Consider the following 16,625-nt stretch of genomic DNA (forward strand, 5'->3'; position numbering starts at 1 on the left):
AATCCCTGCTGCCATTTCCCAAAAAAAACGGTGTACAGCGGCAAAAAAAGTAGTATCACCTCCACACAAAACAGGAAAAAAAAAGCAGAAAACACAAAGCCTTTGTATACAGTGCTACTCTATCAGCTTGCCTGTTTGCAGGAAGCAGGTGTCTCATGCCCCAGACATCCACTGCTCTGCCCTCTGCCAGGAGCCACACAGGCATCTGAATCATCTCGAGGTTTCCTATAGGTGCTCCCAAAACCACGCAGAGACCACCACTGATGCTCTAGAGGCATAGGCTGATCTTCTATTAAGCTCAAGTGAAATGAAAATGAAAGTGGACTTTTTTCTTTTCTTTTCTTTTTTTAACCACACTCAAAAGTGGTAATTAGCGAAAGTCATATAATACTTTCCTGCATTAATACTGCCACCATCATGTGTTGCAGATCAGATATGAGGTGTACTGAGAGCTTTACAGGGAACTTGTTCTGCAAATTCCCATATTATGACAGAATTTGAGACACCAAAAGTACTAGACACTTTAAACACCAAGCCAATTTTTTGCGAAGTGATTAAAAATATATATTTTAGTAAAATAAATGTAAAGAACAGATGGCAAGGGAACTTTACACGCAAATACAGTTTCTAGGGCTCACAGTGCTTCTGCCAACTTTAGCACTATTTTTAGCATAATTGAAAGCAAGGTTCTTTTAACTAAACATTTTGGCAGCCATAGTATTGATTCAATTAATCTCAAAACAGAGAAATGCCAAAAACTGTATTAACTCAGAATCTGTGACAAAGTCCAGACTTCTGTGAAAATTATCTTTGGTTTCAAGTTCCTTCCCAATCCTATGATCTAGAACAGGTCATCGTGAGTGTGACCACAGCTTTTATTTTTGCTTAAACTGCTTAGATGAGGAGTCAAATAGCTCAAATTTAAAAAAAAAAAAATATATGCAGAAGTGTCTAAGAGCAAAAAGAAGTTTCCAGTGAGTTCCTTAATTTAAGAATAAAATATTTAACAATTTAATAAATACTTTTATAGAAATATTATTATTTTGGATAATAATTATACTTTTTTCATCATGAGAACAAATCCACTTTATAAATCAGCATTCTGCTTAACTGTAAAAGTCATTGTATCATTAGGTAACACAAGTCAAATATTTGACTGTACTATGAATTTAGTGTCTTAAATTTTCACATGTTCACACTTCCCATAAAAAGCTTCATTTTTCAGTACATAGGCACCAAAGATGCATATGCCAGCATATTTACTGACCTAACAAGTCAGTAATAGGCTTTTTCTTTCTGATGAGGACGCAAGAAAGTGCTCGATTTCATCAGGTCAGTTGCAAAGAAGTATGGAGGCACTTTCTGAAAGTTAGATATGCATATGGATGATTTCATTTTTAAGAAGCCAGATTCTACTCATGCGCAGGCTCTTCGATATTTGTTATTTTATTTTAAACCTCTTTGCCTTATCTTTATAGGAGGCAAGATTCCGTATGCTATTGGCAAAAGCCCTTACAACAAAAGCCCACTTGCAATACCTTAGACAAACAGGCTAGTCACTACACGCAAAAGCCAGTGGAACTTCAGGAACAAGCAGTGGTGAAACAAAGCGGAGCGACAAGCAGATGCCCACGAAGCATGCTTGTGGAACAACTTACTAACTGCTATCTGAGAGACCAGAGTCAAGTTGCTTTACGTTATTTAGGAAATATAAGAATTTTGAAAACGTAGTCCACTTCTTTCAGCCTTTAAAACATTCTTCTACGCGCCTCTGGAACGATGTCAGGTCACAGCCCACAGGATTCTTGACAAGAGCTAAGACAGCATGGCAATTAATATAGCATGATGATACTGCACATAGTGTGAATCATTCTGCACCGTTCCTTTCAGCTACAAAAAAGACTACTATTTGCATTAAAAAAATAAGAAATTGCTAATACAAAACAAAGAACGGCAAATGAGTTAAACGTGCACAGTAGTTTTTTTCATTCCTAGATCGTTTCAGTACAGTCTCCACATCTCTGCTTCCACCACCCCTCCTTTTTTCCTAAAAGATATTCTCCTTTATCACCTCATACTTTGCAAGTATTTCTTCTTTCTCTGGAGAGGGTTGGAGGAATGGTCAGACGTCTTTCCCATCAATACCATTGCAGTTTTAAATATTAATTTTTTCCATTTTTCAAACATCTAGGTGTGCACGTAGGTAAGAACATGCACAAAAGTTGACCTCATTCAGCAGCTGCCTCTGCTTTGTTACACCAATAGCTGGCAAAGAATCTGACTGCTCACCTCCATGTGAGTCCTTTGTTCTACACCTACACAAGTCACGCCTAATTTGTACAGGCCTAAAGTAAGAATGACACTATCCAAATAAAGTTTAGCATACATTTCTTGATCTCTGGAGATTACACTGACAACTCATACCACTGAACCACATTCCCACAAATATTTTGCAAATAAATGCAGGCTCATGTTTCTTACAAATTTTTCATACTCGTGGATGTAAATGTACTTGGATTTGGAGAAACTTATCCTTATTTGCAGAAGACAATGGTATAACTTTAAAGCCCTCTCATTTTATTGATAAATACTGAAAGAAAACTAAGATGTCAGCATTTGCAAGCTTCACCATCTGTACATAGTTTCAGAGAGATGAAACTAAAGAGATGATCATGAGAATTAAATAAAAGACACAATATATCCTCCTTAAGAAGCAAATACACTCTAATAAAAAGAATAAGATCGAATATAATTTTCACAGAAGTAAGAGCAAGTTTTATAGCTACAATTACAGACTATATCAATTAAATCACATTTTACTGGAGATAATGAAACCTTATTTTTATTAATAAATTGTGAGTTGCAAAAGGAATGCTGAATCAAATTGCCAATGAAGAAAGCAAATAGGTTAGAACTTCCTTGAACTTTAAAAAAAAGAAGCCGTAATCAAAAGCTGTTCTCTGCAGACAATTCTCAAATTTACTAGAGAGTTGCAGACTGAGACATAATAACTTTTCAAAAGCATGCTTTCCAGAAAGTTCGTATTTGTAACAAAACAAGCATCTCTCCTATTTTCACATTAGTCATTTTCTTAATAAAATAACATTTAACTTTTTCATCCTTAATTCAGTTTGGACTGTGAGAGAAGGAGGGAAACTACATTTTAACTGTAGTAAGGGTGCTAAGGTACAACTTTAAAAAACAGCAATGATTTTAATATAATTTTTAAAAGAATCAACACAGCTTTAATTTACAAAATCTTGGCAATCTTTGGGCAGTTTTATTTTTTCACGCAGTTGAACTGTTATACTTCTATGACTTGACTTAAGCAGTGATAAGAAATGTATGAACTTGTTGTGCCTTGTTGTAACGTTACTTGCCTGAATATGACTTACATATTTTCACTTTATCAGGAGGCACAATGTAGCCTACAAATCTGAACCTCTGGGTACAGAAACAGACAGTTTCTCAACCACTACAAGAAGTGGAGTTTTGCATAGGCTTTTTTTGACCTCACACTGTGACCCTCATACCAGCATCCACAGGCTATAGGTCATGACCTCAAGAATTAGCATCATGGAAATAAGAGCCCTTCCAGGTTTAGTTACAGAACAGAACACTGTAGCAACACACTCCTTAGTCTTTTCTAAACTGAACTCTGCAGCATTGTTTTAACTCCTCTAGAAGATGATAGATAACCCACACTTCAGTTTTCATTACTAACACGTTAAATTGTCTCCTCTCCAACTAAAGGTCTGAGATCCTGCTGCATTATGAAAACATTCATTTGCTGTGGATCAAAAGCCAATATCATATTGCCACTAGATGAGACTATTAAAAGGTTGAAGAAATATCACTATGGAATTGAAGACTTTTGTGATCACTGTTGAGAAAAGAGGCTGAAATAAGTTATTCTGTTACCATTTTATCTCCTAAACTGACTATTTTGCATACACTTCTTCTGAAAAAAATTTTTTTTGCACGACATGGCCTTACACAATGTTAAGCTATTACTAATTAAGTCAGACATAAGCTCTGACTTACATAATATATATTAATTTCTGAGCTATTTTTCTAACTTTTCTTTTCATCAGTAAGCACTCTTACATGAGTTAAATGAAGGGAACGGGACCTAGCCCTGAATGATGGCTCAGCACGAAGTCTGAAACTCAGAAGCTCTTTTCTGTTTCCCTCAGCAGGTGGAGCTAGCAGCCTCAGCCTGGAGAGTCGAGCAACACACGCTTCAGCATTTAAAAACAGAGCATGTTCTGATTGTTCAACTGAGTGTCAGTCGGTAAAAATATACTACAGTGGAAAAAAAAATGCATGACATTTACCTTTATCCTGGAATTCTTGAGGGTAACTGCAGGAAAAAGGAAAACAAAACATAATGCAACACACTTGCAAATCCAGAGCAACAGAACAGAGCATAAAACAATTCTTAGTTTTCAACTACTTCCCGTGATTGAAACGTAGTGCTGCTAGTTTTCCTTAATTTTTATTTTTGGCTAAATTATTTAACTATATTTCATTTTACCTTTGCAGCTGAGAGAATCCCCAGTCCTTTTAAAGAAGACTCCAACAAAAAATCAACTCTCATAGGGCAGTCTGTTCTAGGTACATATGTCAAACTCAGATATCTTAATATGAAGATGCTTTTGTATGTTAACATTTAAAAGGTTTACTAAAATTATTTCAAAAATTGTGTGCAAGTAAAAGCCACTAAACATATCCTATAACACAGTAGGTTAGCAGGAAAAAAGAATTCAGAAGTTGTAGTTCTAGTTGTGCTATATTTTCAAATCCAAATAGAAGTGTTAATAATTACCTATATATTTAAAAGTTGATGCTTGCTTGAATATAGAAGCATTTTCAAATATGAAGATGACTATGTAATGCCTAAAAAAATATCTATCATCCCACAGGCAAAAAATACTGTTTCTTCAGAAAAAAAAAATAATCCTCGGATACACTTTGATGTATGAAGATAAATAATCATGGGAGAGTTATGTAAAATGGCTATTCAAGAAGCATGTACTGACTAGAGATTATGTGAAAAGAAAATTTCACCAGAAATGACTGGCAAACAAAACGCAGCTGCCAAGATCATCTTTATGGACAATAACCAGTAGTGCACGTAACAGGCTAGTCAGTAAGGAGATACCTACAAGTAATGAGAAGGAGAGAAAGGAAAGGTCTGAGGATAAGAGATAGAAAAATGCATACGCTTAAGCATTTGCGGCCAGAATGAAATGCACAAAAGTTTTCAATTACAAGAGTTTTGGACACATCTCAAGTCTTCCCCCAGTTTACGATACTAAGAATGGTGCCCCTGCCAGATGACTGTGCTGTCTTTGAAACCGTAAACAAGTTGCCACATATGCAGGAGCACATCATCAAAGCACAGCTTAGGAGGTATCCAACAGGAGCAATCAGTAGAAAGATACTTAAGAAATGACAATGGGAAAGGAATAGCAAGTACTAGATTACATCTTAGTTGTCTAGAGTTATAAGAAAATAAATCTTGCAAAGGATATTTTGTAGCACACACAAAACTATAGCCAAATATCTTTAAACAAGTTGTTTTTATTAACAGTAAATCACAATAGAGCTGAGTCTGAAATCATAGCTGATTTTTTGTTGTGTGTAGTTATTTAAAAATCAACGGAACAAACATTTGCTTGGCCTGCCCCAGCATTTCACTATTGTAACATTGCTGAAACAAACTAGTATCCAGTTATGTTTCAATTTTCTACTACAAAGAGCTCAAGGGCAGACTATACAGTAAAGCAAACTCAGCACTGAATTACTATGTTACACCAGCTGAGGATGGCAATAAGAAGCTTGATCATATTGTTAATACATTTTCTTTCTTGTATTTTAATGAGTCTTCTTTAAAGTAGAGGTGAAAGTAAGCTCTATGCAACAAGTTTTACAGTCAGGGTTCAGAATATTACAGCAATTCAAATGGGACAAATCTTTACATTCCCTTTTCTTACTGAATCCTAGCAGCTTCATGAACGATATAGAGGTAAACCCATACAGATTATCTGATGAAATCAAGATATAAACAGATTATTAATATTGCTAACGCTTATTAAAAGACTATAAAAAAAAAAAACACACAACTAAGTTATCAGTAAGTTACATTACAACATATTAACATATGAAAGCCATAAAGCTCACATACCTTGCCTTAACCTCTTTTATCTTCTTAAGAAGAACATCCTTTTTTTCTTTTGCTTTCTTAGACAGATTTTCTCCTTTTAGGGTTTGAGAAATAAATGTGTCGACATCTAAATAAGAAAATAAAGAAAAAATTGTACAGCTCAAATAAGACATACTGCTCTAATGAGTTTGTCCAGATACTACTATGAAGAAACTAAGAAAATTATTTTCAGGCCTACACACAGCATAGCTAGCAGACATTTCAGATTCTAAATGGGATACATTTGTGCTCTGATCTACTTATGCTTAGCACAGCAAATCCTATGGTGACATTTGATTCTTGCTCACCTAATTACGCCAAGTAAGTCCTAATAAATTTCAGTACTGTAACAATTACTTTCCATCATCTAAAGTAAGGAATAAAGCTAAAACATGGAAACAGCCTTTATGCAAGTATTACTGCCATGTTACTTCAGAAGATCAAGGTAGGAAAGCGGTTGAGTAATTCACTGTTTCAGCAGTAATGCCTACTTGGCCACTAATATAGGTCACTTACTGGTTCCAGTATTTTCAAACGTTCTCGCTTTGCCTCTGAACTCCCTATGTGACTAAAAGTTTATAACCAAAGCCTTAACCCTGCAAACAATTAGGTAGCCATGAAAATAACCACACTGAATTAGTCAAGACTAAGCATGTACTTGAAGTTAAGCATATATGCACTTGTAAAATCACAAACTAAAACTCTAACCTGCATTGTATTTTTTTTATTCTTACACAGAAGACATATTTATATAGTAACGTAGAATCAAAGCATCCCATAAAAGCTACTGTGGTTCTTTGTAATATAGTACATATCCAGTGCATAGTACAAAAACAGTGCAGTGACTTAATTTTGGTGAGAGCAAGTCCTCCAGTAGTATATTTTCTTGGTTAACAAAAATAATTCCCTAAATTCACCATAAAAAATTCTTGTGATTACCAATCAACTATCCTAAGAATTGAAAAGCAGAGCTACAGAAAAAAAAATAATCTTGCTTGTTAACTTCATTTTCTCAGCGGTATGGGATAACACTCGTTCATTCAAGAAGGGAAAGTGTACCTGAGTCACGAACACCCCCAACAGGTGCCCCCCACCCACACTTTGGTACAACCTGTGTACGTACATGTAGATACCAATAGTACTGATTTATTCTGTGCCTTTTCAAATTAGATGAAAAGATACTTCCATGTTTTTTGGAATGACAAAAAGGTATTTTCATCCCATCAATTGAATGAAATTTCACTTTTCACAATGAAAATACAAAACCAGCCAAGTAAGTACTCAAATATTCACATGCAAAAATTACCCTTTAAAACAGTGTTAAGTGAATATTTACTTCAGGTTCCCTAACTGAAAGCTTTAATTGCCTGCTTTTTTCTCTACAAACCAGAAATTCCACAGAAACGTGTCACTCTTCATCCTGTCAGTTGCAAGAAAGCAAGTCAAAAGTTACTCTTTGAGAACACTAGCATACCATTACAAAGATGTAATTCTTTCATGTAATTCAAATAATTTACCAGAATATTTACATGTCTTCACAAAATATGGTAAAATCTGCATTTTTCAAGCATTTTTGAAGTTCTGAATAATAATATTATTCCCCATTCCCATAAGAGGGAAGGGAGAACCTTCCCCGTCACGTTTCTCAGAGCAGTCCCCAAGGCAGGAAAAGAAAAAAAAACAACAAAAAAAAAAACTCGGTTCTATGTGATTCCTTCTGTAAAAGGACAGAAGGAAAGGCACTTAACATGTCTATTAATGAATCCTCCAGACTTGCACCCCAAAGGCCTCAATGCCGTAAGCCAAGCATACATGGAAACATCTTGTCCTAACACACAGAAAACCTATACATCTCCATAAATCCCAACGATTGTAATTTCCGATCAAGGGAGCAAGGAAAGGCACACGCAGTCCCAAAACACTGACTGTCCACAAAGCCTCCCTTGGGTCAGAAGACCTGCTACTTTCTGAGGGCAAAAGCCAGAACAGCCAACAGTTTTTCCTCAATTATACCTAACAGGATTTTCCGGTAAAGACCAACCTTTCAGTCTCGAAGGGACATGCTGATTAAATATTGGTTTCTTCACACTTTTGCATATTTATTTCAAAAAAACGGATAGCCACTTCTACCTTCCATTACAGCAACAATGTGAAAGCTTTGAATAATCAGGTGGTTTATAAATAAAGAGCAATGATTACACAGTAATCTTCAAACATTAAATCACCAGCTTTGCCTCAGAAGTTTTCATGTAAACTCAGTGGGCTTCATTACTTCTTGGAAAAGCTCAAAACCCAGCTGAGTATTATGTCATCTCAGGTTTTGACTGACTGTCAAAGCTTTCTTTAATCACTGATGTTGAGATAACACAATTAAGAGTAGGGTGGGGAAGAGAAACCAAGTTTATTATCATTTCTGGCTTAGAATGCACTGTAGATATGAAAAATCTGACTAACTACATTACTGAGAGAACCTGTTCTTTTCCTGAAAAGCTTGGACTTCAAAAGCAGAAATAATACAGCATTTTTAACCATGGAGGTACAGGGCAGAAGTAGACGCTCCATCTATTCTCAGTAAAAGCAGATAATGAGGTGGAGAGGGAGATGAAAAGTGAGGTGGGGGAGAGCCAGAAAGACAGCAAGCACACACAAGCTCCTGACAAGTTAGTTGTTTCTACACAGCAGCACTTACAGAGAAGACCTCCCTGGAATGTCTTCACTCTCCCGTGAGACTAAAACAAGTTCTATAAGTTCAGGTAGCCACAAACAGAATACTCTATACTCATCGTGGAACACTGTCTCTTATGTGTGTTCAGAGAAAGCGTATGGCTTGCTTCATCACAGCCCCAATATATGAAGACAGACCTGATGTATGCATGATCTTTAACAGGATGCCAAAGAAGTAATATACTTGCAAATACCATATTACTATATCATACATTTTCTTAACTACTGACAATTACACAGATGATATATGTCTTCCTCAAACCATCTTCTGATCTAGCGCTGTAAATCCATTCATGATGTGCCAGATGCACATGAGATTAGTCACTTATCCTAAGTTCCTCTGGACAAGAAGCAAGAAAATCTAAGTTATGATCATTACTTCACTACCTGTTCTTCTACACCATGGAAGAGTATGAAAGGAATAATTAGCAAAAGCTTCATCGCTGGCTTAACATAAGGGAATGATGACTCAATTTCTATGACATTCCTCAAACTTACCTTAGAATGAGACTCAGCTCTTTGGTATGAGAGATGCAAGTCTTATACAGTCAATTTCAGGCAGAACTTCATACAGAAGATACAAAATTTACCTATTTCTCACCACTATTCTAGTCACTAATTTGCTCTTCCTTCTCCAGGATGATCCAATACTTGATCTCTTCTCTGACAGTTTAATGCTGAGATGCATTAGTAGTGTAAGTTACTAGTCACAAGCATCTGAGTGTAAATCCATTTCCTTTATGCTTCAGTAGCATTTGGCCCATTCATTAATTTAAGAAAACAAAAAGAGAAACAGCAAGAAGAAAACCTCTTTGAACTGGTTCATGATTTAAAGTTTCCAACAACACATGAAACAAATGATGCTTTTCCATATTTCCATCCCTTGTTTCTAACAAACTGAGCAGCTATTTAGAATCACACATTGTGGAGGGAGGTCTACCACCATAGCAACTCAGCTACTCAGTTGATTATTTCCGCTGAAAATACCAGAATTCCAAAGAGAAATAAACCTTGAAAACTTACTCAAACTTTTGTTAAGCTTGCATGTTAAACTGCCTGATTGCTTGACTGTAGTACTTATCCTCAGTTTCTTAAATCTCATGATTTCACCTTCGCCTGAACCATACCCCCGAGAAATTATTTGCCTACAGAAACGAACAACAGACACGGGACTGAAAGATCCAATTGATAAGATCCCCTCACAAATTGCTCTGTCAATACAGGTTGCAAGCTGATAGAGCTGAGAAGTCACACTACAGTAGAGCTTTGTCCGATTCAGCCGCCTCGTGTAGCTCAAGGCCTAATTGCCATTTCAGACAACCGGGAAAAGCCGAACGGCCAGTTTAATTTTGTTTCCATCTGCATTCCTTTCAGGAGGAAAAAAAGTTAAGATTGTTTTTGATTTTCATCGTTAAAACATTTTGTGCTTCTCCTTACTTCAATAACTGTAAGCAGATACCTTCTGCAAGTTTTCCACCATTTGAAGTCTTTGGGGCTACTTTCTTTAATGAAGACGGAAACAGCACACATGGATGCTTTCAAGAATATTGTTGGTTTTTAGCCCAAAGCAAGTGCTGCATTTAAGAGTACCAATCATAACTCACAGTACTTTGTTGTTTATAGTGCTTATTCCAATGATTACCAGTTGTACTTATAGACAAACATACATAGGACAGAACCACCCATTTTTTGTGTTGAGGTGGGCCCAACAGGCTCTCACAGAGGCAAACACTGTGACCTGGGCCTTCCTTTTTCCCCTCCTTCTTCAGATAACCAAAACGTTAGTCACTTCTTCACCACCTGATGAGCTCATGCTATTCAAATGACAGAGTGATGAGAGAGGTGTGTTTCCACTCACGGGGCAGGGAAGGCAGCCAGCTCCCTTTACGCGACCTGATGAGAATGCCGAGCGACCCCGTGCCAGGACTGGACACACAGCCATCATATGACAAGGGACACTTGCACCATGTCACCTGGTGGATGTGCTGCCGGTCACACCAGGAGGGAACGGCAGGTCAGCACAACAATCCACCACCAGCCCTTTCCCATCTCTCTCCTCCACACTACGGTTTGCGAGAGCCAGGAGCTGGCTGCAAGCCAGGGAATTTTGGAAGGCCGGCCAGCACATTTCTGAAGGTAGCTGCAAGCTAGGCACATTTGTGCACAGACACTTTTCAAAGGTGACCAACATCAAACAGGCTGCCACTTATCTTTCAGCTTTACACAGGGTAGCATTAGAAAGCAATTAATTCATTGGGTTTCAAACTTTTTGTACAACTCGTCAATACGGAACAGGCCCGAAGACAAATTATCATGCAATACCTGTGACTGCCTGTCCCTCTGCACATAAATCTGGCACCTTTTAAATCAAGAAATATTTGAGCATTTTGCTTCTGCTCTCTCCCCCCTTCCTCCCCAACTATATTCAGAAGTCTCTCTCCAGAGTTTGCTAAACTGTCTTTATATACACACACACAAATATGTACCTATACCTACATAAACACCTACACAGAAACAGATATAAAATAAAGGTGACTGACACTAAGATATTTAAAAATAATCACATTGATCCAGTCTAATAGATAGGTGAACACTCCTTTAGCACAAAGTCCTGGAAAGGACTGCCTTTACAAACTGTTGAAGCTTAGATCTCCAAAAGCAAGGGTATCTTGCCTTGTTGCCACATACAAAGTGAAAATACTGAAAAACATTAACGCTCAACAATTTCTGTTAATGATTTAGAAAGCAGAAGTACCCTAAAACCACTGAGACTCCTCTGAAGAAGTAAACAGATAAGGCATCTCTTTTAAGAAGTGAAAGAAAAACAGAATCATAATCAAGGACTATATTCTAATCCCATTGACTGGGTAGCTGAGCATCCTCTCTCTACATTAAAGAGGTGAGAAAAGATCAAGCTGTAACACATTAAGCTTATCATGAAAAAGCCATACTAGTACAAATCATGATCAAGTTACAAAGTGATTCCAAATGAACTATAATAAAAAATGTTAAGGATTAACCTAAAGATTTACACTGTATGCTACATTATGCTGCATCTATTGTGGTTTGTTGACATATGATTATGAAAGAAATGTAAACCCAGTCAGATGGGGAAGATAGACTCCACGTTAATTGAAAAAGACAAACTAAGTGAATAATGAGTATATAAAAAATAGCCTATGCCATTTTTATCACCCATATATGACACTTATTCTCAAATTTATGGCAGAGACAATTGAACTATGTTTCAAATCACTGGAGGTTATTTCTTACCAGGAATGCCTCCACGCATTTTTTCACCTCACTGTTTCTATTCTTATTCCATTACTATTGAAATACATATATATTACCAAAGCTGTAAATACTTGTCTGCTTCGAAAACGTCTATAATCGCCCTGGTTTATCGTCTAAAGATGGGTTCTTCAGCAAGAACCAGCATTCATTAAAGCCATGGTAATGGGAAAATGGTACTTTAAAACACAGAAAGGTAAAGTTTTAAATGAAAGCCTCATTTTAAAATCAAGCCAGCCAGTGAAAAAGAGCTATGATGTACCTAGGTGATATTTCTTATGATAGGAACATAAGGAGCAAGCCCAGCAACAGCTGACAAGGAGGTCAATAAGGACAGCTAGTTTTCTGGGCATCAGGGGTAAATATAACTACTGCAGCACTCAGAAATAAGAGGTAAGCATAAGGAAACTTTCTTGACTCATGCACTGGATCTACCATCTCACAGTTTTCTCACCTTGCACCCTTCTGCATGCTGTTTCCAGGGTGCAGTGAAACAAGGGGGCAAAACAAATATTAATTTGAGGAAAAGTTTAGAACCACAGAATCATGAAATAAGGCAATTTGGATAATACAACCAAGCATTTAAACAAACTGAGTAATGTTTCGGTGGAAACAGTCCTGAAGGCAAGAACAGAATTTTACTGTTTAGTTTTATTTTTTGTTTGTTTGTTTTGTAGAACAAGGAAAAGTGGATATGGAATTTTCCCATCTCTATATGAACTAGAAAAAGGGTTTTATTCCATTTCCATTATGAAAAAAAATCTTTATAACTTTTCATATATGAATACAGAAATTCAAACTAGAAATGCTGACAAGTGCAAAAGGAGAACTGAAAAAAAAAAACAGTAAGACCCTTACTATAATCATGGATGTCATGAAGATAAGTGGAAAAGAAAAATGCTACGTATATCTAAAGATCACAACACTACCAAAAACTTCCAAAATAAAGCATTCTCAACTCCTCCAACTAAATCTCCACAAATTAAAAAAATATATATTTTTTTCCATCTATATGACTGAAGCAACCAGTCTGATTTATGTTACAGAAGAAATAATACGCCTCTGGGGAAAATACAGCCTCTGAAGTCCTTCTCAGCTGTGGACAGGCCAAAGCTTAGAGTGTGCATCAAGAAGTAAAGAAAAAAAAAAAGAAAAAGAGCAGGGGCCTCCAACATAACCAATCATAATTTGACAGCAAGAAAAAAAATATAACAAATAACATCCCACTCTGCCAAGCATCCACAAAGAGATCCTGAACACACACACAGAGGATACCTTTTCAAAAGAAGAAAAAACACAGTAGAACTGGGCTTCCTTCACTAAATCCCAAAACCTCAAGCATCATCTGGAAGGTGCAGAGACGCAGGTGGGAATGAAGAAGTTAGATATGCTACCACACACCTCCCAGGTGTAAAGAGAGCAACAAGACGTCTTTCTCCCCTCACCAGAAGTTCAACTTGTGACCAGAGGACCCTGTTTCTGCTTCCAGTGTTTCCCTCCCACCACTTAAACAAGCCAGAGAAGAGAAGACGGGATTGTGAAATCCCAGCAATCCTCTGCAATAAGCCCATTGCTTCACTGACCTTTCCCCTTAAGCTTTACAGAAACAGCTTCCTCCTGCTTCCAACTAATGTGGTTAGCCCCGAGCTCAAGCTGTGCTTCTGCCTGGAACATTTCAGCGCCACTGACATGCAGCTACAGTGACCCTGCCAGCATGTGTGACAGAATTTGTTTTTGCATTGAAGATATAATATTGTTTGGGTTCAAAGTAAAGCACTCACGAGTCAGAAAGTTTCCTGTGCAACTTTAATTCATCCCCTGGCGTGTTTATTCCCATTATCACCATGTTTAACTACAGGAGCACTTAGCATGTTTTCCAGTAGGACCCCTACTTGTTCAGCATAGGGGGGCGGACAGTTCTCTAACAATCAATCAAGGCCAAGCAGGGATAAGGAAATCCATATGATCGCTACTCCATTTGTTGCTGAAGTTGGGAAAAGTAGGCAAAAAGCTCTAGGACGGGGAAAAAGCAAAATATTTATGAGATTTTGTATCTGTCACTGCCTCTCTGCTCTACAAACATCAGGCTAAAAAAAAAAAAAAAAAAAAGGGTGCTTGACACTAGACATCAACTGCATGTTCTCGACAGAACTTGATATGAAAAAGTGCCAGCCACTCATAATGGCCACTGAATAGAGACATCCAACTGACATTATTTTCTGGAGAAACCAGCACAGCACAGAGGCAGGTGAATCTGAATTCCACTTCTGTTCTGCCATTGATTATTTTTGTGACCCCAGATCACATCTTGTTTATTACGCTAATTTTACCGACGGGAAAACAATATTCTTTCATCTCAAAGAGGTGTTGAATCAATACCTGTGAGCCATTAAAATAATACATTAAGAAGCACCCTTGAAGAAGAGCATGCAGAAATGAGTGACTATCTATTCACTGCAGCCTTTGTATTGTATAAGGGATGCTTAATGAATAGCAAAGATATGACAGAGCTCCCTTCCTTCCTCCATTACCATACATCTTCAGTACGTGAATAGTTCAGGCAAAAAGCAGCAGGGCACTACATAAATAAAGATTACCAGAACCTAAATGTGACCACAAAAGAACTGCTCATACCATTTGAACTACTCTAATTTCATGAAACTTTATACTTGTAGCAATTAATGGGGGGTGTTAACACATTAACTGTAAAAAGTCAGGCTTTGTTTTTGAAAAACAGAATCAGGTTATTGAATTTTTACATTGCATGACCATAATTATCCATGCATTTGTTTCCCTTTGATAATTCTGCAAGTAGGGCCTAAAAGTTACAAACTAGTATTTGTTCCTCACTTCCCCATCTCCTCTCTGCTAGATTTCTGTTTGCTCTATAATTGCACCGCCATAAAGTTAACAAGTGTTAAGCTCATTTTGCATCAAGACCCAAACCAAAATTGCATGTGAATGTAAATTAAATCTAAAACAGTGCTTATAGAGACATATTGTGTAGCATTTATGCTACCATAACAATGACAAAAGATTTAAAGACCATGGGTAAATCATTCCATTCGCAATTATGGATGGCACTATTGAACCTATCTCATTTTTTTCCAGAAAAGCTAAAGTTGTACTTGGAGTACAAACAGGAGATACCCAGGCATGATTTAGGCTGCTGAACTCTGACAGAGCACACTGACATCCCTCTTGGGAGAAAATAGGTGTTTTCGCAGTTTTGCTTCAAAACACGAACTTTTATAACGCTTTCTCCATGTCAGACTGGAAAAAGACATGGAGAAGGACGGGTTGTATAGATGAGGCACCATGACAAGAAAGAAAAAAGTTTGAAGTTATCCCATCTGCATCATATCAGCCTCCCCCAGAAGAGTTTCTCGGAGCAACTTCGCCCAGCGAAAGTCACTCTGAACCAGACAAAAACTTCATGTGAGCACAGGCTCCAGGACACTGCAACACCACAGAGGGCTGGAAAAGCTCTCTAGGGCTTCTCTGTTATTATTATTACGAATCAATCCCATGATGAGAAATCACCAAAAGCTTCCCATTTCTGCTGGTGGCCTTCCCTGGGGGCGCTCCTACAGGTGGCACAACCTCCACACAAGGTGCTTGGGAACAGCGGGAACAACTCTCTCAGGGAGAGCCGGCAGAAGGGCTTTCAAGGTGGGGTTGAGAGGTGCGAGCAGAGCACTTCAGGCACTACTTCTGCCCGCCCCGGTGTTTAACAGTGACCATATCCCAGAGGCGAGCAGCCCCCGCAGCCAGCAGGTGCTCGGCCTCGTTGGCACGGTCCCGGGGGCACGGGCAGCGTGCGCGGCTCAGAGCCGTGCAAGTTCCTGCGGCAGAAAGAGAAGTTGTCACAAGGAAGGCGCCGCTCCCGCTCAAACCGAAACCGTTTCGAGGCCGTTTCGGGACTTTTAGGGATCTTTTTTTTCCCAAAAATAATAATAATAATAATAATAATAATAAATAAAAAACAGAGGTGGAAGTGAACTTAGCGGGACACAGGGGCACAGGGCAGGGAGCTCCGCGCCTCCCCTCCCCTTCCCCTCCCCGCTGCGAGCAGGGTGCAGCGGCACCCCCGGGGCCACCCCGCTCCCGTTCCCGGTGCCGCTGCCGGTGGCGCTCCCGGTGCCGGTGCCGGTGCCGGTGCCGGCACATCCCGCCGGCCCGCCCCCCGGGAAGCCAGCCCTCCTCGCTCCCTCCCTCCCTCCTCCCTCTATCCCTCCCTCCTTCCGTCCGTCGGTCTGTCGGTGGGTCCGTCCCGCCCGTACCTGCCAGGAGGCCGCGGACGTCCCCGGGGATGGCGGCGGCGCCCTGCATGCTGCGGGCGGGGCGCGGACACCCCGCGGGCGGGGCGGGGCCAAGCGCCTGGGGCGCGGGCACCCGCCCG

At 38.7% G+C, this 16,625-nt stretch overlaps 1 protein-coding gene across 1 annotated transcript in view; it reads right to left on the minus strand.

Annotated features, from left to right (window-relative positions):
• The window catches only part of SKAP2 (src kinase associated phosphoprotein 2), a 114,396-nt gene extending 97,771 nt beyond the window's left edge, over nt 1-16,625 (minus strand). Inside the window, exons 1-3 of the mRNA XM_084508777.1 lie at nt 16,507-16,625; nt 6,191-6,296; nt 4,338-4,363 (exon numbers count right to left, since the gene is read on the minus strand). Of these exons, the coding sequence (XP_084364903.1) occupies nt 4,338-4,363; nt 6,191-6,296; nt 16,507-16,555 (181 nt within the window). The 5' untranslated portion in view covers nt 16,556-16,625. The remainder of the gene's footprint in view (nt 1-4,337; nt 4,364-6,190; nt 6,297-16,506) is intronic.

Source organism: Aythya ferina, assembly GCF_964211825.1.
Source record: "Aythya ferina genome assembly, chromosome: 2".
NCBI lineage: Eukaryota > Metazoa > Chordata > Aves > Anseriformes > Anatidae > Aythya > Aythya ferina.